This window comes from Salvelinus alpinus, chromosome 25 (assembly GCF_045679555.1).
Source record: "Salvelinus alpinus chromosome 25, SLU_Salpinus.1, whole genome shotgun sequence".
NCBI classification, from domain to species: Eukaryota; Metazoa; Chordata; class Actinopteri; order Salmoniformes; family Salmonidae; genus Salvelinus; species Salvelinus alpinus.
This window is the reverse complement of record NC_092110.1, coordinates 25560394-25586113: the sequence shown is the minus strand read 5'-3', so window position 1 is coordinate 25586113 and position 25720 is coordinate 25560394. Positions and strand designations below refer to the sequence as shown.

At 44.7% G+C, this 25720-nt stretch overlaps 1 protein-coding gene across 4 annotated transcripts in view; it reads right to left on the bottom strand.

Moving 5' to 3' along the window:
* LOC139553732 (connector enhancer of kinase suppressor of ras 3-like) overlaps window positions 1-25720 on the bottom strand; it is a 72628-nt gene that overhangs the window by 33115 nt on the left and 13793 nt on the right. For 3 of the 4 annotated variants that reach the window (XM_071366343.1, XM_071366342.1, XM_071366345.1), the window contains 11 exons: window positions 21332-21495; window positions 16307-16509; window positions 15200-15287; window positions 10332-10373; window positions 8998-9117; window positions 8196-8255; window positions 6791-6859; window positions 6441-6587; window positions 3487-3623; window positions 2642-2835; window positions 2439-2525 (listed from right to left, as the gene is read on the bottom strand). In XM_071366343.1, coding sequence (XP_071222444.1) covers window positions 2439-2525; window positions 2642-2835; window positions 3487-3623; window positions 6441-6587; window positions 6791-6859; window positions 8196-8255; window positions 8998-9117; window positions 10332-10373; window positions 15200-15287; window positions 16307-16464 — 1102 coding nt within the window. In that variant the 5' untranslated portion in view covers window positions 16465-16509; window positions 21332-21495. Of the gene's footprint in view, window positions 1-2438; window positions 2526-2641; window positions 2836-3486; window positions 3624-6440; window positions 6588-6790; window positions 6860-8195; window positions 8256-8997; window positions 9118-10331; window positions 10374-12344; window positions 13122-15199; window positions 15288-16306; window positions 16510-21331; window positions 21496-25720 lie in introns of those variants that run through there. The other variant, XM_071366344.1, reaches the window with a different exon arrangement.

The following is a 25720-nucleotide window of genomic DNA, read 5'->3' as shown; positions in this document are numbered from 1 at the left end:
TTTTCTTGTTTGCTTATGGTCTTATACAGCTTATTGAGTGCGGTCTTAGAGCCAGCATGTGTTTGTGGTGGTAAATAGACAGCTACGAAAAATATAGATGTGAACTCTTGGTAGATGGTGTGGTCTACAGCTTATCATGAGGTATTTTACCGCAGGCGAGCAATACATCGAGACTTCTTTAATATTAGACATTGTGCACCAGCAGTTACTGACAAATAGACAACCCCACCTCTCGTCTTACCAGACGTAGCTGCGCTGTACTGCCCAAAAAACAGAGAAGCCAGCTCTATATAATCCGTGTAGGGCTGTGGCGGTCACAAAATTGTGTGTGCCGGTGATTGTCAACCAAATGTCCTTCTCACAGTAATTGATGTTATTTAACATACACATTTAGCATCTCCTGGCTTCCACGCATAGCCTACAATCTACTGATGCAGACCTTTGGAATGTCTACATTTTAAAAAGTCTAATAAATCCATGTAATATAGCCTACACCTTCATAATAAATCCATTATTTATTTTAGACAGGTTTAAAGAAGCATGATATGTAGAAAATGGCATCTATTTCAGAAGAACAGAATAGCATACTCTGAGTTGTCCTTATGTTAGGTCCTGATCTGGCTATGCCAAATGGCTGTGGGCTACACTAGTTCATTTAGCAGACAAAATTTGCTCAGAATTACATGGCATTATTTTCTAGTATGAAGAACACAATTGAACAAAGCTGAATGAAATAGAAAGGATATTTTCTCCAAACGATTTGAGGGAGTGCGCACCTGCAGCTATTCTGTGTTGATCGGTTTACAGAGAAATAGGTACTCCTCCTATATGCTTCATTTAGAGTTATTAATGTAACTTTAGTTGTTCTACAAATGTTTCACAACGTTCAAGTTCGCACTCAGCAGACCTGAAATTTGCTCAATGCCTAAATACATTTGCGGGAACATGGTTCACGTAGCATCATAGTGTTAGCTTTCTGTTGTGTTTGAGAAGTAATCCTTTCAATGAGCTCTGCCACTGCAGCTTGATTTCCTTGCGTTTTTCTCTGCGTTCTGGGCCCGACTGCTCCTCCCCCATCTCCTCTGAGCAGAACAGACAGGCCCATTGCCCTAGCGACTCCACAAAGACATTGTGTACACAGTACTGTTATTATTTTAGACAAGCATGGATCAAAACTTTGTTCATTTGCACAATGTGTCTTGTTCACATTTGCTTTTAAATATCCAAACACACCAAAAATGACATTCAGTAGCTCCTACCTATATATATGTATAACTTAATTATTTGGATTGCCTGTCTTTGCAATTTGTTTATTTTAGTTTGCGCTCGTTAGCATATTTAGCTGGCAGCCTTCATGGAAATTGTGTAAGCATTCTGGTATTAGACGCCCAATGGCCTTTTAAAGTTTTTGGCGCCCCCTTGTGTACTAAGCTAGTAATAACGTAAATACCAGCGTGAGAGAAGGACGTATGAGGATATGAAAATCTGGATACCACCCAAACTTACTGCCTGCCAACTGAAAATCTTTGCCAGTGTTTGTGCATGTTTAGGCTACCTGCGCCTCCCCCTCAGAAGCATTGGCTACTGTAGCGTGATTCAGAAATTAGGGAGAGATTTTTTAATTACAGAAGAATGAACTAGCATTGAAAAAGTTAAATCAAGGTACTATAGCTGTTTCACATTGGATTTATTAACTACGAAAAATACGTGTTTTTAATTCAGGTACCGCTCTGCACACACAAGCTTGTTAGCTAGCTAGCTCTGGTCCAACGTTAGGCCAACTCTCGGAAGTTCAAAGACGTTCAAAAGTCCTCCATAGAAGCCTCCACTCCGTAGGCATATTTCTGTGGGCCTAATTCAGTTATGCATGTCATAACAAGATGCCCAGCGCTTCAGGCCAAGCCTCCTCCACCACCCTCTCTCACTTTCTCCCCACCCTAAACTTGTCTGTCCATCGCGCATTTAAACAACTATTGCTTGCCCGCTCCTAAGCTGCTCTTTCCGCACTGATTGGTTAAGTAATTTAATGTCAAGCTAGCTGTTAAAAAATAAATCGATTTCAGAGGTTTAAAAAGGAATCGAAAAGATATAAACCGATACTTTTTTTTGGTTCGAACCGTTTCATAACTTTATTTTGAAGGTTTAAACAGTGAAATTGAAAAAAATAAATGGTGGTTCCAACCCCTAGTGTACTCTAGTAAACTCTGGCTCTCAGTTGACACTAATCACATGGTTCATTCATTGGTAAATTAAGCAGAGGTACCAGTCCTCCAAGGTCATTGGAGGGGCAAATTCTACAATGCGTTCAATTATTTAACTGTTGAAGGTGTGAATTGGATAATCTGAGGTTGTGGTCAATTAGTTTACTGTTGGTTGATTACTGTCAATTGTTGTTCTGCAATTACTCAGAAGATGCGTGGCTGGCATGCGTTTCTTACCTTTCTGGCCTTGTGCCCAGGGCTTGGCATAGGGGTCTGCAACTCCAAGACAGGTATCCACTGGCATGGAGAGGGGGCGTGGCTTACCTAAGCAGGAAGAACAGAATTGTTTTGGTTATTTTCACTGGTTTTGAATATTGGCTTGAATTCTAGAATGAGTGGGCCTTGTGTGTGTGTGGTGATTGTGGGGGTATGACACTAACCACGAGATGAGGTGTTGCGTTGCCTCATCCTGGGCTGAATGACATTGGCCTCGATAGGGTAGACCACGCCCAGCTTGTCGTAGTCTGCGACGGTGAAGCGTCTTTGACTCTCCAGGTCCAGGAAGGAATTGGGCGACTCTGAACCCTTTGGTCTGATCTTATTGATACTGGAGTAAGAGCTGATCTTACTCTCTCTGTGGAAAGAAAATAAATCAGCATTAACGTCCCATTTCAAATAGGTGAGAGCACAAGGAAGGAGATCAAATTAGTACAATTTGTTTTATGCTGTTGCGCAGTCCCTAACTAAAGTTGCTCTGGATATGAGAGTCTGATAAATGGCTAAAACTTAAATTCAAGATTCATACAACAAAATCAACAACCTGTTGAATATGATTCACCATCTGAACATAGCAACAGCCTGGTTACTGCCATACACAGAGGGAGAAAGAGAGACGGTGAGAGAGATGGAGGCAGATGAAACAGAGGCTGTTGCATAACGTGTCTAGGGGAACGGGATGAATGTGGTCTGTTGTAGGAGTTTATGGGTGAAAGGCCAGAGATCGGGGGCTGAAACACTCCTTTTCCAGACCTCAAAGGCAGGGAAACGGAACAGGAGAACGTAGCTGGAGAATGGAGCGCCGGCTGTCTATGGGTGCGCGGCTCCCTCAATGCAGGGTTACAGGGACCCACACATACGTCTAACTCACCCTGAGGTGTAGGTTTAGGCCAGGAGTTTTTACAGAACCCAAAGTACTCGATGCTTATGACTAGGCCTGGTTAAATGCCTAGGAAACCCCCTGACCCTAGTGTATGGCAGTGATTGGAAAAGGGGGTGCAGGACTTACAGGGGTACACAGCGTGGGGTGTAGGGTACCGAGGGGGGAGGGGGGATGTACAGGTCCAGGATAGCGGGTTTCTCCTTCTTGGTGGCACTGTCTGTGGAACAACCTGGAGACTGGGGTTTGTTCAGGGAAGGGGTGCTCTGAAAAAAAATTATAATAATTCAGTCAGAAAATGCTCCCCTCATAGAACCTATTGTAACTGTTGGTGGGCAAACGGCCAGCAGCATAACTACAGCAAATGGATAGATGCCTCAAGAGGTATCTACTTTCTAGGAAATCTACTAACTTGTTGGCAAGGAACAGCGTTTCTCCCATATGTCACATCCTATTGTCTACTCCAGCTCATTGCGTTTGTCTTTTTAAACTTCCAACATTCATCACCAAAATTGATGGTTTATTATCTAAATTGTCTGCAACTGTATTTACACTCCCTGGCCATGGCAATTTAAACACTACTTGTTAGGAAAGAGAAGGCTCATGATATGACCGGTTCTACATTATCGCTGCATGCCTGTCTCTTTACATCTACAGTGCATTCGGAAAGTATTCAGACCCCTTCACTTATTCCACATATTGTTACATTACAGCCTTATTCTAGAATTGATAAATTAAATGAAAAAAATCCTCAATCTACACACAATACCCTATAATTACAAAGCGAAAAAACTGTTTTCTATAAACAGAAATACCATATTTACATTAGTATTCAGACCCTTTGCTATGAGACTCGAAAATTTAGCTCAGGTGCATCCTGTTTCCATTGATCATCCTTGAGATGTTTCTACAACTTGGAGTCCACCTACGGTAAATTCAATTGATTGGACATGATTTGGAAAGGCACACACCTGCCTATATAGGGTCCCACAGTTGACAGTGCATGTCAGAGCAAAAAAACAAGCCATGAGGTCGAAGGAATTGTCCATAGAGCTCAGAGACAGGATTGTGTTGAGGCACAGATCTGGGGAAGGGTTCCAAAACATGTCTGCAGCATTGAAGGTCCCCAAGAACACAGTAGTCTCCATCATTCTTAAATGAAAGAAGTTTGGAACCACCAAGACTCTTCCTAGAGCTGGCCAAACTGCGCGGGAGAAGGGCCTTGGTCAGGGAGGTGACCAAAAACCCAAAGGTCACTGACAGAGCTCCAGAGTTCCTCTGTGGAGATGGTTGCCCTTCTGGAAAGTTCTCCCATCTCCGCAGCACTCCACCAATGAGGCCTTTATGGTAGAGTGGCTAGACAGAAGCCACTCCTCAGTAAAAGGCACATAACAGACCGCCTGGTGTTCGCCAAAAGGCACCTAAAGGACTCTGACCATGAGAAACAAGATTCTTTAGTCTAATGAAACCAAGATTGAACTCTTTGGCCTGAATGCCAAGCATCACATCTGGAGGAAACCTAGCACCATCCCTATGGTGAAGCATGGGGGTGGCAGCATCTTTCTGTGGGGATGTTTTCAGCGGCAGGGAGGCTAGTCAGGATTGTGGGAAAGATGAACGGAGCAAAGTACAGAGATATCCTTGATGCAAACCTGCTCCAGAGTGCTCAAGACCTCAGACTGGACGAAGGTTCACATTCCAACAGGACAACAACCCTAAGCACACAACCAATACAACGCAGGAGTGGCTTCGGGACAAGTCTCTGAATGTCCTTGATTGGCCCAGCCAAAGCCCGGACTTGAACCCGATCAAACATATCTGGAGAGACCTGAAAATAGCTGTGCAGCGATGCTCCCAATCTAACCTGACAGAGGTTGAGAGGATCTGCAGAGAAGAATGGGAGAAGCTCCCCAAATACAGGTGTGCCAAGCTTGTAGCGTCATATCCAAAAAGACTCGAGGCTGTAATTGCTGCCAAAGGTGCTTCAACAAAGTACTGAGTAAAGGGCCATCAAGCAGATCATAGTACGTCTACCCTCTCCTCCTCCCCTATAAACAGCATACCTGTAGAATCTAGTGTCACTCCTGAATCACTGTGTTCCATCATTGTTAAACACACTGACACCTCTCTCATCATAAAACCCAAGATGTGGCACTTTGATTCCTGACACCTTGTTCAAACACGACGGTGAACATGTCCCGAATGATCCAGTATCTTTGTGATGAGAGGTTCTTTGTTAAGTGAAACCAGCTCTGCTTTGATATCATGTGATCTGATCTTCCCAGGGCAGAAGAAGCCTCCAGAGGCATGACAGGGCAGTGCCAGGACCAGTGCACAGGTTAGGTTACAACTGCGTATTGTTCCCTATGGAGACCCAGTTACTGCAGTCAGGGCTCAGGTGCCTGGCTGTGGCTAAGAGCTCAGCAAGGTCATAATTGTCCACATATGAGAGAGTGGTGAATTGGATTACCATTACATAACTTATTTAACACAGGATTTGTCTGGACCTTCTGAGACTTCATTCTCCTTGTCTCCACTAACTCAAATCATAGGGGGTTTGACCTTCTCAAAAGAGGGTGTACCCAAGAACTTTGTGAGCTGAACCATTGAGCGGCCCACTGAAAGACTTGTCTTCCATGGACGCTAGCGACTAGCCAACCTAACCCACATAAATACAGCATGGATCACTAATGATTCCCACCCTACATTACTGCCAGATGTTGATCTGGTTCTACAACCACTACCACATACACAAACCACTCTCAAAGCAGACATTTGTTCCTCTCTCTTCTACTCACCACTGAAGGAGATGTTAGCTCCTGTCTCTGCAGACTGACTCACAGACTGCTGGCTGCCGCCACTGATGACCCAGTAAGAGTGACATCATCATCATCACTGTGAGAGTACAGTAGTGTTCCTCAGCCCTGCAGCCCTCTCTCTGGGTGGTTCCTACACTTGTCTAGACTTGTTACACATCTCCCTACTCCCTCATAAGGCAGATTTAACAAAAGGTAATATGAACAATAACAATCACACTGCCTTAGTATATCAAAGTAAAAGATGAAGGGCTCTAGAAGGTTCACCTGAGCCATGGGCGGTTTCCAACGCATGTTCTTGAGGGGGGCCGGTGTGAACCCGCAGGTGCCTGTAGGTCTCTTCTTCAGCAGTAGGACTACACCTTTAGGGTCCTCTCTCAGCTTCCCCACCAGGTTCTTCAGCTGCCAGCCCACCTGACAACACACAGAGTCAGCAATATATCCTTCTGTAGCTGTGTAGTGAACTGCAAGGGCCAGATTCTAACTTAAGACATAAATGTGTGGTTTTAAGTGAACGTGTGAGCCGTGGACAGTCTCAACCCTTCTATAGCACTATAGTTAATTGGAGGAGTGGTGTGTGTGACAGGTGTCAGATATAACAGGTGCTGGGTGCTCACCACTGTCTGCTGGTTGACCTGGATCACCTCGTCACCTCCATGGATCTTCCTAGTCATGTCCGCCGGGGACTGACAACACAAAGGAGAAGATTAGTCTACCAACAGACATCACCTACATGTAATATTAGCTCCTGGATAATTACACATTTATCTGTGTTTGCTTTGTCGTCAGAAGTGCCACGTACGGGCTTGTTACGAAACAGACCCACTTCATAAGCCCCTGAGGAAATATACCTTCAATATAATTCTGACTACACAACACAAACACCCTTCTTAATGAATGGGTTGTCACATTATACATGACACATTTTGCATGAGAACGTCAAAGCAATTAATGAGTCATGATATATGATGAATTAGGGTTTGATAAACGACGGAAGGCATGATAATTAGGCTGTATTAGCTAGCGCTGCCACATTACTGTGTTCCTGAGGAGGAACACTAGGAGGATGTTTTACTGTTGGAGTTTGTGTTCTAAAATGGATGACGGAGATGGGAACAGCTATATTATTCAACCCATACACAACTCCATCCCTCTCTTCACTGCTTGATAAACACATTTACACTGGTATCCTTGCTCTGGGGTAAACACTTCTGCCCTCGACCACCCTTCGCATCGGAGGAGGAGGGCAGGGTGGGTTGGAAAGAAGATGGACTGTTTGAAGCCCACCCTTAACTGTCCCCAGTGGTGGAAAAACTACCCAATTGTCATAGTTGAGTAAAAGTAAAGATAATAAAATAAATGACTCAAGTGAAAGTCACTAAGTAAAATCCTACTTGAGTAAAAGTAAAAGTATTTGGTTTTAAATATACTTAAGTATCAAAAGTAATTTCAAATTCCTTATATTCAGCAAACCAGATAGCTCCCAAAAAATGTAATTTACCGATAGCCAGGGGCACACTAACACTCAGACATAATTTACAAACAAAGCATGTGTGTTTAGTGAGTCTGCCAGTTCAGAGGCAGTAAGGACAACCAGGAATGTTCTCATGATAAGTGCGTGAATTACACTATTTTCCTGTCCTGCTAAGCATTCAAAATGTAACAAGTCCTTTTGTGTCAGGGAAAATGTATGGAGTAAAAAGTGCATCATTTTCTTTAGGAATGTATTGAAGTCAAATTAAAAAGTTGTCAAAAATATAAATAGTAAAATACAGATACCCCCAAAAACTACATAAGTAGTACTTTAAATTATGTTTACTTAAGTACTTTATACCACTGACTGTCTCCCCATCAGAACTTGGCAACTAGTATTTACGCATAATATTAAGAGTTGCTATACCAACTGGATTTATAATGAAACATGGCGCGTTGACTAGGATGGTGTTCACAGGGATGGTGTTCACTAGGACGGCGCGTTCACTAGGATATACTCAAGTATTCCTCTGTGGCCATTATACTTACATGCTCTGTGGTGCCCGTGATGACATGAAGTCCATCATAGGTGGATTTGATGTACATACCCTGTACAAATACATGAATTATCATTTGTGAGACGGTTTGAACTTGTCTGGTGCTCAACTTTCTTACACACTGAGCTAGTAGTCCAGACACACTGAGCTAGTAGTCCAGACACACTGAGCTAGTAGTCCAGACACACTGAGCTAGTAGTCCAGACACACTGAGCCAGTAGTCCAGACACACTGAGCCAGTAGTCCAGACACACTGAGCCAGTAGTCCAGACACACTGAGCCAGTAGTCCAGACACACTGAGCCAGTAGTCCAGACACACTGAGCCAGTAGTCCAGACACACTGAGCCAGTAGTCCAGACACACTGAGCTAGTAGTCCAGACACACTGAGCTAGTAGTCCAGACACACTGAGCTAGTAGTCCAGACACACTGAGCTAGTAGTCCAGACACACTGAGCTAGTAGTCCAGACACACTGAGCTAGTAGTCCAGACACACTGAGCTAGTAGTCCAGACACACTGAGCTAGTAGTCCAGACACACTGAGCTAGTAGTCCAGACACACTGAGCTAGTAGTCCAGACACACTGAGCTAGTAGTCCAGACACACTGAGCTAGTAGTCCAGACACACTGAGCTAGTAGTCCAGACACACTGAGCTAGTAGTCCAGACACACTGAGCTAGTAGTCCAGACACACTGAGCTAGTAGTCCAGACACACTGAGCTAGTAGTCCAGACACACTGAGCTAGTAGTCCAGATGGTTTGGGGTTAAACTGAGAACAGGCAGCATTCCTCACCAGTCCCTCCCCAGGCTTGAGGTTGTTGAGCTGAACTTCATCCAAGCATGCTGATTGGCTCATCAGAGGGTCAGAGGTGGTTCTCACGGTCTGGTCACAGATGCTGTTCAGAACCTTGGACTGGAACGAGAAAGATCGGAGGGAATCCTTTTAAGCAACGCAAGAAAACCAAAACAAACAACCCAAAGAATGAAAACAAAATTGAATGGAATCTCATGAATCCATCTCATTGCTTGTTCCAGTGACTCGATGTGCTTTCCTGATGGCTGTGATTACACGACCAACCCAGTAATGTCCCGTCACGTGACTGTGATTCTGTAGCTACCGCCTGTCACCTAAGAGGTGTTGTTTCTGTGGCTGTCAGTGTTAGAGGGGTGGGCTGGCAGGTTGGCCAGGCAGTCAGGTGACAAGAACAGTCAGTCACTCTGGGGCAATTATCACACTCCCCCAGGGAAGAGGGGGGAAACGAGGGGTGAGGGTCATTAACGTTAACATTAGCTGGTTCTCCAGCTTCAGATACAGCACTGAGAACATGCGGGAGATCCGCCTAACCCCCTCTTCTCCATTCTAGGTCATTACAGACAATCTCACCACCTTGTCATCATTAGTGGGGGCATTTTAGTGATGCTCTGAGAAAATTTGCTTTTTCTTCAGGCGAGTAACAAGCATCATGCCTAAAACACGCACAACACATTTGTGCTTACATACAGATGCGGATGGGACACGAGTTAAACCAACTGATGCACTGAACCAACCTTATTTTAGCTCTAATTGAATTTTGTGTTGACCACACAAGTCTATAACTAGATCCCTTGACAGGAATTTGTAAACAAACAAGAATCAGTGAAATGCTACTCACACACTTCAGAATATTCACCATAGATAGGGACCAGTCTAACTACAAGTCTAACTACAAGAGTTTTTCTGGTGCACTTATTTGAACAACAAGTTCAACATGGAGAAGACTTCTAAACAGTGTAGAGATTGAGATCTAGCTATTGTGTGAGTGCCTGCAGCAGAGTTCACCGACAGTGTCTGAGAGGGAGGAAGTTCAGTGTGAGCTGTAGAGTCTGGAGTGTCAGGGACAGGAAACACTGATTGATGGCCGGGGTGTATTTTAGCCGCCTCTTTTACCAGAGGGCCCAAGCCCATGGCCCTGCCTGCACTATTAACTCAGAGGGAGACTGCGCTGAAAGCATGCCACCTAATCTCCATATAAAACATTAGAGATCAACATCTACCCAAACGTTCAAACAGACTTTTCCTGAGTGCTCCCATAGGAGGTGGGAACTCATTCTAAAGTTTACATAAGAAAGGAGAGGAGATATACTTACAACTTCCAGGATCTTTTCCTCCATCTCGTAAACAGTATAGTCCTGTGGAGGAGGAGACAGATGTTAGATAGGCGGCCTTCTCAATACTCCATCAACAGGAAGAGGTTCTTTCCCCACAAAGATAGTTTTTATTTACTAAGTATAGTGAGTCAGTAAATATGATATAATCAAAGATCCAGATATAGGACTGTGGGAGTTGGAGAATGGCCTCAAATAAATAGCTTTGAGTCAAATTACATCTCCATATGAACTTGGGGACAATATAATTACATAACGTGGTGTGGGGTTACAGTAAACTATAGAGTAGTGTAAATGAGGGAACCTTGCATCTAGAAAACACAACTTGGAGAGGAGGCGGCAAAGTGTTACACTGTAGAAACCATATCATCTAACTTCAAGGTGACCAAAAACCCATATCCAATCCCATTTCAGTTTTTTAATTGACTTCAGTAAACAAAACACCGTTTAGCACTGGGTTGCCATGCTTTCATCGTCTAACTTTTGATCCTCTAACAACTCAGTCATCATAACCTTTGATCGCCTGGTACTGTCCAAACTCAAAACCTCTCTTGGTCTGTGGACGACACTGTCAACATGGGCCTACACTACATCCTTGATAACCGAAAGACATATGCAAGGATATTGTTTGTGGACTTCAGCTCTGCGTTGAATAACATCATCCCAGAACCGCTACATGACAAACTCTCCCAATTGAACGTATCCGGCTCCATCGGTCAGAGGATCACTGACTTCCTGATCAAAAGGACGCAACACGTGAAGCTGAGAACACCTTTTCGGACTCTTTATCCCTCAGCACCGGAGGGCCACAAGGACACGTGTTCTCACCTCAACACCGATAACTGCACCTGTCAAACTACTGAAGTTTGCATATGATACAACTGGTCGGTCTCAACACCGACGGCGATGAGTCCATGTACCGTGGAGAGATGACCGGCTGGTGGCCTGGTGCAGTCAAGTGGCCATCAGACTGTTGAATAGCCATCACTAGCACAGAGGCTGCTATCTATATACATAGACTTAAAATCACTGGCCACTTCAATAAATGTTTAAGTATCTTGCATTACTTCTCATATGTATTCTATACTACTCTACGCCGCTCTGACATTGCTCGTCCATATATTGATATATTCTTAATTCCATTCCTTTACTTTAATTTGTGTGTATTGGGTATATGTTGTGAAATTGTTAGATATTACTTGTTAAATATTACTGCACTGTCTGAGCATTGCTACACCCGCAATAACATCTGCTAAACACGTGTATGTGACCAATAACATTTGATAGATGTGTACACCGAGGAACTTGAAGCTTTCCACCTTCTCCACTGCAGTCCCGTCGATGTGGATAGGTAGGTGCTCCCTCTGCTGTTTCCTGAAGTCCACAATCATCTCCTTTGTTTTGTTGACGTTGAGTGAGGTTGTTTTCCTGGCACCACACTCCCAGAGCCCTCTCCTCCTCCCTGTAGGCTGTCTCGTCATGGTTGGTAATCAAGCCTACCACTGTTGTCGTCTGCAAACTTGTTGATTGAGTTGGAGGGATGCTTGGCCACACAGTCATATGGGTGAACAGGAGGGGGCTGAGCACACACCCTTGTGGGGCCCCAGTGTTCAGGATCAGCAAAGTGGTGGTGTTGTTTCCTACCTTCACCACCTGGGGGCAGCCTGTCAGGAAGTTCAGGATCCAGATGCAGAGGGCGGGGTTCAGACCCAGGGCCTCGAACTTAAAAGATGAGCTTGGAGGGTACTATGGTGCTGAATACTGAGCTATAGTCAATGAACAGCATTCTTACATAGGTATTCCTCTTTTCCAAATGGGATAGGGCAGTGTGATGGCAATTGCATCGTCTGTGGATCTATTGGGGCGGTAAGCAAATTGAAGTGGGTCTAGGATGTTAGGTAAGGTAGAGGTGATATGATCCTTGACTAGTCTCTCAAAGCACTTCATGATGACAGAAGTGAGTGCTACAGGGTGATAGTCATTTAGTTCAGTTACCTTTGCTTTCTTGGGTACAGGAACAATGGTGGCCATCTTGAAGCACATCGGGACAGCAGACTGGGATAGGGTGAATGGACAAGGTTTGCCAGCTTATTTGTGAAAACCACAGAGAAGGACTACAGCACTGGTTTGTCCTTTAGGGCCAAGAGTTTTTTCCAGCAGTCTCTCTCTATGGAATCATCTTATGATCTGCACTGTACTGAATGTTTTCTTTTGGGATACCGATGCACATAAAACTATTTTTTAACTAGTAAAACCACCAGAACAAACATGGAGGGAAACTAATAAGCATAAAATACAGTTTCAGTTTTGGTACCAAAACAATGTTTCCCCTCAATTACTTTCCAACACGGCCAAGGACGTGTGGTGTTTTTGAAAGGAATTTGTCAGGACCTCCATCAGAAACTGGCATATTTTTGCCATAAATAGGTCTATATTTGGATGAATACATCAAGCTGAAATGCATTTTTCATGCCAAAATCAGATATGCTAAAAAGACAGATTTAGTAGGTTTGCGGTCAAAAGCAGTATCATAATAAACTGCTTTTCTTACATGCAGACTGTTTTATATCAAAAGTAGCAAATGATCACAATGTGAATATAATCCTCGTTGGCATAATCTTTCAGATCTGTGTTTTTTGACAATCCCTTGAAGCATCAAACTTTCAAAAACAGAACAGAAGCAGTATTCATACATAAGCCAGATGGAAACCAAGATCAGAGGGAAAGACTGAGGAAAGATTCCCTGGGTAAAGCAGCCGATCCTCAGCCTCCTCATGCCATGGTGGTCCTCCCACAGCAGACTAGGATCAGATGACTCCCCAGACGGCCCTGCAGCCTTTGATCTGTAACCAGAGACAATTTGTCCAGCCGAGCGATGAAGTGGCAAAAAGAGAAGGCTGCTGGCACACCAGTTCAACAAGGAGCCAGTTATACAGCTGACCAGACTGGACAAATGAACAGGATCTTACAGAACAAGAAATCAAAACACCATGTGACTCAGACCTGCCCTCCAGACTTCCCTTCCTCCTACAATGTCTCTCCACCTCTTTACTGAGTGTTACCCACACCTTTCTTGACCCTTTATGCAGGAAGACAGAGCAAACTCTGACCTCACAGGTCAGATGAGGTGGCTGCAATGGCTGCATGTTTGCTGTTTTATTGCGTGTGTATACATTGAGTTCATTCATGCAGAAGGACATAAATCGACCATCTTTAAAGCCCTGTTCTTGGCGGAGGTTCATTAACAGGCTGTGTAACCTCATGAAGCATGCCCACACCATAAAAATCACAGTTATACTCCCCCTCAGCACCTGCCTGGTCTTTCAGACAAACACCTCCCCGAAATCTGTTGGGAGAGTCCAGGAGTGTCTAAAGCCTATGTCAGATACATAGGTCTGTGAGAGCATTGGAGGTATCTTCCTGCATGTGTCTATGACAGGATAAGGTGGCTCCTGGATGGACTGAAGACATATCCACCTGGGTCTCTCACAGCTGAGTGCCATCAAGGCCAAGGTGTCTGCTACAGTACACCACAATAAAGCTGCAACAGGCAGCCCTGGAGTACAAGGCTCACGCCACACAAAAACCCTTCACTTCGAACACCTTTGTGGGAAATGTCTCCACTCAGCTCCCCACTCCTCCTCCACACCCAGGGTGAGACCCACCACAGTAAATCACCTGAGCTTTGAAATCCCAGACGTTGGCAAGGCAATCAGCACCCTGGGAACAGAATTTACCCTATGCAATAACCCTGCAATCTCAATAGCCACTTTCACTATGGGTGTAAAATGTAAAGGCTGTTGGCAATTGTTGGGATGCCCTGGGGAAAGAAACGGTCAAAAAGCAGCCAGGCACTTTGCCTCTGCTTGGGTTTTTAACTGGCTTCGTTTGTTTTCTTTCAGAGCTGACTCTTACATAACCAGTTCGGACAACAAATTGGAAATATTAATTCTATAAATCTGATAAAAATAGAACCCGACAACCCATGGTCAAATCAAACAAACATCTAATGTGTGTCAGTGAAGGAGAGGTAAACATCTAATGTGTGTCAGTGAAGGAGAGGTAAACATCTAATGTGTGTCAGTGAAGGAGAGGTAAACATCTAATGTGTGTCAGTGAAGGAGAGGTAAACATCTAATGTGTGTCAGTGAAGGAGAGGTAAACATCTAATGTGTGTCAGTGAAGGAGAGGTAAACATCTAATGTGTGTCAGTGAAGGAGAGGTAAACATCTAATGTGTGTCAGTGAAGGAGAGGTAAACATCTAATGTGTGTCAGTGAAGGAGAGGTAAACATCTAATGTGTGTCAGTGAAGGAGAGGTAAACATCTAATGTGTGTCAGTGAAGTAGACCGATGTACCACCTCCTCAACCCACTGTGCATTAACCCTCCACAGGACGTACACACAGAAAGTATGCCCTCCCGCTGTGAACATCTTGCAGCAGGCAAACAGAAACCACATGGCCGGGGGAATAATGCAGCACGCATAATGTTGGCAGATGCTTTTAAAAGAGCGCCAGAGATTTTCATTAAAGTGTAAACTCAGTGGCTGCAATTGCCGTTAAAACTCCACCATGGTTGGGGTCTCCTCAGCTAACCTGAGGGGGGGGGGGGGGGCAGACCAAAAACAAAACAGCAGAAGCAGGCTTGCGATGTTCATAACCCCCTGCCCCACGACCTAATCCTACATGTGTCTGCCCTCAGGCCAGGATGCCCTGAGTGGAAAGAGCTATGGTGTGACTTTTCCAGGGGCATGCTGCATGTACACTGTTGAGAGGGATCTGGAGCAAGAGAGAGGGGTGGAGAAGAAGGGAGAGTGGAGGTAGAGCCAGCGAGAGAGCAACATGCCGACCTGTTGAACTGTGGTGGTGAGGTCCAGACACAGCTGAATGATCTTATTCTTGGTGCTGGTGAAGTCACTGATCCCAGTCAGGGGCGTCCTGCAACAAGAGAGGAGAGAAAAGATTGAGATGCCATTTCATCATGACATTTTAAGGTCCGGGTCATGTCCCTGACCATACTGATATTCAGTAGCAGTCAGGAGAGCTGGATAAGGGAGTAAATATCACAGTGGGACAACAGTGCGACAGAGCCACCTCTAGGAGGCTGTTAATAAGGAAAACAACAGTACTGGTGAACCTTGCTCTACTTTGCATGTGCCTTGGATAGAAGGCTCTGTGGCCACAGACAATGATTGGAAGGAACACAGTCTGTCTCCATGTTGGGCCGCCTCCTCCATTCCTTCTCTCAAATACCCAGCCCTGAACTCCAAAACACATCCCCTACCGTTAGCCCCTCAACACCATGCCACCCCCAAATACGTTGGGAGAAGTCATCACAACACACTCAGAAAATAAACAAATCCTTTCAGCTGTGAAGGTCAACATGGTGACATTAATACTACTACCTGGTTTAGTTAACTGACAGAAGGGGAGAGAGTGATCTTTAAAACAAATGCTTGGAAAATAAAGTAAGCACTGTACATGAGCAGTAGAGTATGTGGATATTCTGGAGGGTTGAGTCTTACAGCTCATCTGGATATTCTCTAGACAATGACTAGACAGAGGTAGAGGAAACCCACCAGACTGTATCCAATTTCATTTATATGTCCTCAAACCCTTTCTAGAAGGCTCTCCTGAGAGAGAAGAGCTGTGTTTCTGCTATAGTCTATAGAGGCTGAGGAGAAACCAATGCCTGTAATGTGTAGCGTAGCAGTATATTCTAGTCATGAGGTGATTCAGTGAGCTTAATGACTCCTATGCATTCGAAAAACTAACATTACAGCTAACCCCAACGGCAGTCCAGGAGTTTGAATGTATATAGCAGATTTTATGTAGCTGGGACAGCTATGCAAAGTTACCATGGTAACCCTACTCTGTACATACAAATGGAGTACACTGAATGTTTTTTTGCTCGTGGGGCCAGCCTTCCCAGAATGCTGTGCGATGCGAGGTCTTACCTGTCCAGCCAGGCCAGGAGACTCTTGGCAGCTCCGATGAGCTCCACCACGGAGGTGAGGAAGTCGTTGGGGGGTTTCCTGGAGGTGCTGCCGTCGTATGTCGGGCACTTCCTGCGGTCTGACGTGGACATGTGCAGGCTGTTGGTGGCTGCTCTCATCCTCACCACCAGACCCTTCAGGTTGTCTGTCTCCACTCCGTAGTTCTGAGAGGGGAAGAAAGAGCAGAAGAGTTGAGCTTGATATATCAAAAGTTATAGTTTGTCATAAAATAATGTGTATTTTTACGTGATTACAGTGAACGTCAAATACATTTTTGGGACAAAGCATTGCTGTTTGGAACTGTTTTTCCAGATTTTTATGGCTCTGGATTTCATGTCACACACAAACATGTTTCCTGCAGAGTAAATGTGGGTTATTAATTGTAATGGGCTAAGGATGCATGATTTAAGAGGCCATGTCTCTACCGGCACCTCTGGGGAGAAATTCCCCTGCATTCTTCAGGCACGTCTGGCTCAACCCTCGGGAGAGAGGCGTGCACGTGCCATCACCTGATTCCCATCAAGCAAGCAAAGTTTTCATTCCTGAGCCAGTAAGTTGAGGGCAGACGTGTAAGCCTGGCCGCAGATCTGTGTGTGCTTAGGCTACTGCTCTGTCGACTGTTTATTCCTACTGACCTTACAACCCTGACCTCACTGAGCTGCTCCAGGGGAAGTGATTAGGTAAATGATTGACGGACACACCCAACCTAGTTTTTACTTCCAACTGTGTAGAACGAGATTCTCTTTTGAGTTTACGACTCAGAAAATACCTATAATTCCTTCTAATGGCCAAATAAATCCCTTATTTGAGGCCAAAGTTGTGTCCTGTACCTGCTGGTCCCTAGCTCTGCTCTGACTACAGGGATATTTTGTATGAAATAAAGCTTTAGATGTACATTGTTAGTACAGTATGAGCAGGCCAAGTTGCATTTCTTTACGTAAGCATCCACAAAGCCTTCTTCACCATAGCGCATAGCTACAGTTAGTCATATGGTGAGTTCATCACCTATCGGACTGTGCAGTACATTTCACTGCGAGCAATGTGTCTGATCTCAGGGAGCATTGGATTTAACACTGACCTATGGTCAGGTTCAGACCAATGCTCTCATCAACCATCACGATGGCCACATTCATTGTGACGTCAGTCAGCTGCCGGCTCTGCTTAGTGGCTTAATTTAGGATGGCTTAATTTAGCAACTAATCCTGGCAACTCACGCACGCGCCACTTAAATATTGCGGAAAGAATGTGTTTGGAGTGGAGTGCTAGTTAAAGGAGACAAGAGGGGGGGTAGCCTAAACTCCTGTTCTGGCAAATATCAGCTCACATGGTGTTGCATCCCTGCCAGCCTCGCTGGCCTCAGCCCGACTGGCAGGCTAACGGCTAAACACGCTAAAGAGCAGAAAATAGCCTGCGCTCGCTCGGCCCTGCTCCACACTGAGGAAACCTGCAAGTGATCAGCGGCTAACTCCACTCAGCTGCCGTTTTATATCAGGAGCATTTACTCAGGAACAGATTATATATTACCTCATCCTAAAGTCGTCCCCACGGAGCTGCATGGGGCTGAGGCAGAAGCCATATGTGCAAACTGACAGAGCATGTTACATTTCCTACATCTCAGTTGGCAAATCAAACATCCAAACGGCTCTTTCAGAGGTCCACCGAGACACAAAGAGCCTTTGAGGTCATTATGGGAACCTCATGAACCTTAAGCAGATTTATACCAGGAGAAGAGATGGAGAGAAGGTGCATATAACTATCTCAGATGCTCTCAAAACACCACACTTGTCCATTATAAGACACAGCAACTGTGTTGAACCAAAACAGTGGCTTTGAAACTAAACCATGGAGAGCCAATCAACATCAAACAGCACTGCTGGCTTTGTCATTAGTGAGCCAATAACACACAGAAACACCAGCTCTGACTGGTAGGCAGATGTTCAACACCTCTTTGTTCCATAGCTGTAGCAACTTATAGGAACAGGGACCAGGTAAATAATGTGCATTTCAAATCAAATTCACTCCATTTCAAAGTGACTGTTGTGAGCAGGATCTGCTTGGGCCTCCAGATAGGTCCTGTATCCTGACATGAACAAGTGTTCTCAGGAGACCCGAGGGGGGCTATCGCAACAGGTTCCCCTCACCGCATGGGCCCAACGATACGCATCACCTGACACGACCAGAGGAACATGGCCCAAGAAGGGCATTCCCACAACTTTCGACCACAGACAGGAGGCTGTTGCCAGGTGGGGGCCCACATCGGTTTCCTGCTCCTGGGGAGATAGGTACGCACCTCCAGGGGACAAGTCCACAGTAAACCTCCAGGGGACAAGTCCACAGTAAAACACCAATCATTGCAGTTTCCACACACTACTTGGCTGCTGCGCCTTGAATATCTATTCCATGGCTCTGGGAGACAATAGGTGGGCTTTTCTCCTGTGAGCAGGCCGCTGGGGTTCCGAAGAAAATCAGAGGTGTTGGGTTTCAAGATGGGTCTCTGCAGAAGTCATCATGGTTTTGACTTGAGTCCCAGTTTGATTAATCAACATGTCCTTCGTCAGTCTACAGAGACCAGTTTGCTCTGATGGTTTTTGGCTGGTGAGCTGTAATCTGAGTAAGTCAGTCTATCTAACGTCCTGCTGAGGGGGAGGAACTCGATGAGAGTCAAGCTAAGACATGTGTGATACAAGGTTCTACTCATTTATGAGATGAAAACAAATACACAGCACTGACGTAAGAACATGCTCTCCAAGAGCATTCAACAGAAAAAGAGAAGGTTCAGAGCATCTCATCTCCTGATCATCTACCAAATGGCTACATGACCGATACAGGGGGTATCCTGTCTACCCTGAAAGGACTGTGTGACCACAAAGAGAATAGTTGGACTTGAACCATTCGACACCACAGCAGAGAGACACTAGTGAGGGGGGAATTGGCTGGCAACACTGTCAGAGTGAGGGGGTCTGGTATTTGTCGGCTGTGTGTTCCTGTCATAAGCCATGACCTCTCCCGGGGCCAGTGAGAGAGAGGCCTCTATGTTAATAAAGTAGGGATGGGCACTGTTATATGACAGTTATGAGTGTGCCCCATTAAAAAAGAAGACATACCGGTAGCCTACACACTTTTCACCTGTGTAGCTTGTCATTGTTGGTCAATCAAAGCAGCACTACCGTCAGAGGCTCCACGTATAGCAAGTGAAGTGGGAGATTTCCGCTAAATGGAATTAAGTTAGTTAAATGAGAAGGAGTAAGCTACAATGATCAACCAAAATGTAGGCTGTTTAATATGAATGGAGTTGTAGACAAGGACGCATAGAGCGCCGCAAAATAGCTTCAAATAGCTAGCTAGCTAACCAACTTAGCTGGCTATTTTAGCTAGCTAGCTTCTTCACATCAATTTGATGCAGTCAAGACAGACACTACCAGATGAGTTTCTAACTTGCTCGAGTCGGTTTGGCTACTTTCTCCCTCTGTGTCAGACACCCCGGCCCGAAAGAGAGAGAGAGGGCGACAGGTAGCCGGGAGGGTAGGAGCATTGGGCCAGTATCCGAAAAGTTGCTGGATCGAATCCCCAAGCTGACAAGGTAAAAATCTGTCGTTCGGCCCTGAGCAAGGCAGTTAACCTAATGTTCCCCGGGCGCCGAAGACGTGGATGTCGATTAAGGCAGTCCCCCGCACCTCTCTGATTCAGAGGGATTGGGTTAAATGCGAAAGACATTTCAGTTGTACAACTGACAAAGTATCCTCATTGCGCCCCTTCCCTACCCATCTATGTTGAAACGTCAAGCCTCTCCTGAGTCGCGCGAGCAAGTTTCCGTTAAAAAAAAATATATATTGTTTAAACATGCATTTCGACTATCCAGATATCCCCAAAAAAATGCATATTACTCTAATAGTGAAATTATTTAAAATTCCCATCCCTATTAATAAGGAGAGCCACAGAAGACCAGCCGTTTACCCAGGGTTCTTCAATCACAGGTGTGAGGGCAGTTCCAGGCATTCCAAACTCAGGGTCACAAGTCCGACTAAACATCCTCTCGCTCATCCATAACATAACTATCCTCTCCCAACAGACTTTCAACTTATTTTGAGAAATAACAGAGGCCCTGCATTGGGGGAAGACGTATTAAAGCTATCAAACACACACTGGAGAAACAAGGGAACACGGGTTAAATTTATGAAGCCCATCAAGAGAAAACTATTTGAGGCTTCAGTAAATTGCAGGGGATGAGCAGAAATCTGGGCCCAATTACCCTGAGCAGAGGAAGGGATGCAGGACTGCAGGATGTACGGTAAATAAGGTACGACACATAGATTAATCAAAGCATTAGACATACCCTCTACCCCTGTAATAAGCTTTCCCACGTGTCCATCCATTCCCAATGACCACAGTAACGTTACTGCCTAGGGTCTTATCTATTCAAGCTGCTATCACCATCTCTGCTCCAGAGAGGGATGCTCAGACACTATCCAACAATACTTCCCTTGGAATATTCCCTAGAGATGATGAATCAAGGATCCCCAGACTTCAGAGGTCTATCCCAGGATAAGGGTCTCACAGCTGGACACAGACATGGGGCTCAGGACACTCAGACTGGCAGCTACCATGCTGAGGTTAATCTCCTCATTTGAATCTCAACCTTAAACATTAGGAGCAAACTAACCAGGATCAGATGTTAAAGGGCACGAACACGACTGGTGTCTAACCACAGACCACTGACACTCCCACAAGACCTTTCTAAACCACACTAGGCCCCTCAGGCATTTAGATGGTGGTCCAGTTCCTGCTAAATTAGATCGGTTTGGGTACTGATGACCTAAGGGCTGATGACCTAAGCTCCATCTCCAGTGAGCCTCACTAAACAACCAGCAAGATCCTGGTCCCACCATCTGTTTTATCTTAAACTACAAACAACCTATTGACCTGCTGGGGGGGGGGGGGGGGGGGGGGGTGACAGAGAGAGAAAGATGTGGTGTGAGCACCCCATACCAGAGCACAGAGCAGGTCGACAGCCTCCAGAACCAGCTCCTGGTGTCCAATGCGGGCCACACCCAGCTCCTCCAGGTCCTGATGGGAGATCTTCAGCAACTGCTCCCCGCTGATTTTCTCCTGCTCAAAGTTAGCTACATACTGCTGCAGGGTGTCATCCAGCCCTGGGGGGGAGAATCCATTGATTAGACAAAGATCACCTACAGCAATATTCCCTCTAAACAGCCCGCGCACAGAAGCACGAGATTGAACTTCACTTTATAGAGTTTTCCCCGTTAATGAACACTATCAACGTTTATTTTACTGTGGGAATTGTGATCGATTCAACACAATATTAGCTATTTTCCATGCAACATACCGAAACAAAACTACGCAAGAAATTCTGTTCTAGGCAGAACGCACTGGAGTAGGATTCTATTGTATTGACAGGCCCGACCTCTACACAGACAGGTGCGCCATAACCAATCTGAGCTGCAGTAGGCCTATATGCAAATAGACCATTGCCACATATGGATCTGTGCCTTTCACTTTGAATTGGACTGTTTTGACAGCATGAGCGGTCATGAGTAGATGCTCTTGTTTTGAGATCAAAGCGAGAGCTACATGGAGCAACGTGTGCACATTTGTACATGTTCATATCTTTTGCTATTTAGTGACTTATTAGCTGAGATAGATCATTTGTAGTCAGCAATAGGGGAGTGACTGCTTCCTACAAGAGCACAAAATGTGTGCATTTCTAGACATCTTTGAAAAGAGAGTCAGGTAAAGAGCTTTGCTCCATTTGTAGTGTTGTATTTTGAGACAGCATATTCAATCCTAAGTAGCCAATAGGCAGAGGTTAGCATAATTCGCATGATTCTCTAATATTGGTATGGAAATAAATAATGCATATTATTTTGTAGAGTGGTTTCTTGCGTCAAACAACCATTTTCAGTCACCTCCTTGTCTTAGGGACAAGTGGATAAACCGGTTAATTTCAAGCCCTGCACGCATGCTTCAAAAGTTTAAATGGAATGTAGGCCTACGTTGAACACCACACTTTGGCTGCTACTGTAGGCTGAATGATAGAACAGCTATTTCCATGTTAAAATGTTATGGGAAGCATCTTCTCCATTGTTTTTTTATGATAGGCCACTCTGGTAGGCCTACATTATGATCAAATGGCCACAGTAGCCTACTTGACCAGTGCTAAGTGGGTACAACCTCAATGTTCACAGTAAAAGTACCGAAAGTTGCACCGAATTTTCGCAACTTTCAAATTTGCGCTCAGCAGAAATGAGATTTGCTCAGTGACAAATTAAATGAGGGAATGTTACCTATAAGGAAGACCTTTTCGTGTGGAAAGATTCAAAGGATAACATATGAGAAAACAGTAAAAACAATTAATCCTGCTTTGATGCAGGCCTCCTGGCTCCCTATAGCATTCAGTACCGATTCCTAGTTTAAGAGACACACCTCATTAATCCCTGTAAAGACACAACAGCCTTGTATTGACAAGCCCAGTTCTAATTGCGGACTTGACACCTGACAACATACAGTGTGTGTACACAAACCAACAGCAGAGAGAAAAACAGGTGCATCAGATCTATCCTCAAGATAAACACACCATAAACAGAAGAGGTTAAACCTGACTGAAGTCTGTTTGGCCAGTTAAACAATAGATGGCTCTCGGGTCTGAATACAGTAGGAGAATGTCTCATCTGCTATTCAAATCCCTACACTGTTGGATGAGTTGTAACTATCACAATACCAGCCATTCTGCCCACTCAAGGATAAGCAATCCATACTACATTACAATGACACCTAGTAAGGTCTCAGCTGGACCAATGAAACGTGGTTCATATTTTACAGGCCTGTGAGATTGACCCAGCGGTTGGATTTTACAGTGAGGCGGCAACAGACTTTTCCTGCCCAGTGAGGCTTTTTATTTGAAAGTGAGGAATAATGCCACCGAAACTTATAATATTTAAACAACAAAAGAAACTGGACATAGAACAATAGATCCAAACTGAACTGAATCAAAGAGCATTTAAAAGAAAACCGGCATTGTTGAGGCCTGGGTTAACTCGGCAGCATGCTGACCTTACCCTGTCCTCGGCTCTAACCAGGAAATGACAGGATTTAAATAGGGCTACCTTTTATTTACTAGTCCAACGCTCTAACCACTAGGCTATCATGCCTCTGACCAATTAACATCAAAAGCCAAGCATTACAATACACCCATGTTCAGATCAGAAACAATGCACAACTGTGCTAACCCACATTATAAATTACAAAAACAAAATGTGCTGCTCATAAACTGTTCCATAATCAATGTCTGGTTCTTCATATAGGCATGCATTTAGATTAAGTGACGGATGACATTATGATAATTGTCACAAGCACTCTTCACAGAAGTCTGTGTGGGTAATGTGGAGTGCTTTAGATAATAAAACATGTGTGACGTGTAATTAAAAGTCTTTCGGAGGGAAAGGACAAAACAGCTCCAGCAAATAAAGTCTCCCTTAGAGCCAAACAAAAATGCTTCTTGTTCAAAATAAAACCTGACTGCAACAATCACAATCACAATCACACACACACACACAACCCCCTCTCATTTGGGCCGGTGAGCAGTGTTGTGACAACAGAGTGAAGAACAAGCCTGTGTGTGGGAGAGGGGCATGGGCCAGAGAGGAAGGGAGGAAACACCATCTTGCTTATCAAAGAGGGCACAGAGATGGGGCAGCTGCAGAGCTAAGGCCCTGAGCCCTGGTCCTCTGAATGGCCTGTCAGCTGCACAACACACACACACCGAGCACTTTGGATTCTAACATTCTTTCCAGTCTCAACTGCAGCCATAATAACTATACTCCGTATAGGAATATACTACATATAGTGTATGTAGAGCATGTGTGTGTGCAGACAGGGTGTGTTCTGTGGTCGGGGGCCATCTTTATGAATGGCACCTCATATTTATGCCTGCGTGACAATCAATGTGTGTGTGGAGTGCTGTTGCTAAGGCAAAGTGTGTGTGTGTGTCAGCGTATTGAATGGTTCAGTGCTGCAGGAGATCCGGTTACAGATACCAGAGCAGACTGTTAATCTGTCTGGCCTGCAGAGCAGAGAGACAGACACAGGCTCCCAAGACTGACCAGAGGCTGCTGTGCCAATCACATCTACTGGATTGCAGCAAGAGTAGTGTATGCATGCTGCTGTGATGGACTGTCCACATCGCAACCACACACATGCTGGCACATTCTGTACATTCATAGAAACAATTACATTCACATTAGACCTACATTTAAACCCAATAACTCAGAACAGCCAAGTCTTTCACAAAAAAACAAAATACTACAAATGTGCAAAAGAATCTTTAATATACCATTAGCTGTGCTTTATTGCATTTTTAACAACCTCTTATAAAACACAAAAATGTTTAGGGAAAGTCTGCAAGGCTTCTGCAAATGAATCTATCAAACTGCTCAAGTATAACACAACCAGTCAAGTACATTTACTGTCTAAACATCTTTCCCATTCCTATGTTGAGAATTCCCAGGGCAGACTTGACAGTTTTGGCTGAACCCCTTAGATTAACCGGGTTCAGGCAGCACAGAGGGAACTCACTTCATAGACCCAGTGGAGGAGAGTATGAGTGTGTCCCAGAGAGCGCTGTGCTGCCGTGTTGGCGGGCGGACTGATCCCAGCCCAACACAAACCACGCCTCTGACTGGGCCAGCCGCTGGTAATGGGATTAAAGAGAAACAAAAAGGATGGAAACCAAGGGCTAAGGTTTCTCCTTCCTGCATTACCCTCACCGTGTTAAAAGGCATTTCCTGTGGAATGATTCCATCTTTCTGCGGAATATCTCTACGGATGAGTAAAGAAGGGTAGAGGGGAAGGCAAGCTTGAGGTCTGGGTTACCAGGCCTGCTCTGGCTCAGACAGTGCCCGTTTTCCTTCCCATCCTTAAAGCTAGAATCCTTAGTTGAATCAATAACAAAGCAGTCTTCCCACCTCTGTTTTGGTAAAAAGCTGAGGGATGGGCCTGGAGAAAATGTTACCACTCAAATTCATATATAATCCTTGCATCCGTTGGTCTGACTATCCGTGATATCAAAAGGATAGCTTCAACCATGTTTAAAGGCTGTTTGTTTACATGACATTGTTGACAAACATTGGCGTAAAACAAGCTTATATTTTGGGGTTCTGATGGGGTATGACAGTTGAACTAAGCTAATGAGGAATTTATAAAGTTATATTCTTCAAGAATCAATGGTTATATAATTTATTTATAAGTCCAAAAATGTATGTAACAACTAAGGATTCTAGATTTAAACAGATTAACCTCTCCTGAACAGCCCATGTAAGGGCTGATTACAAAGCTTTGGGTAGACAGGAAAACCAACTTCCC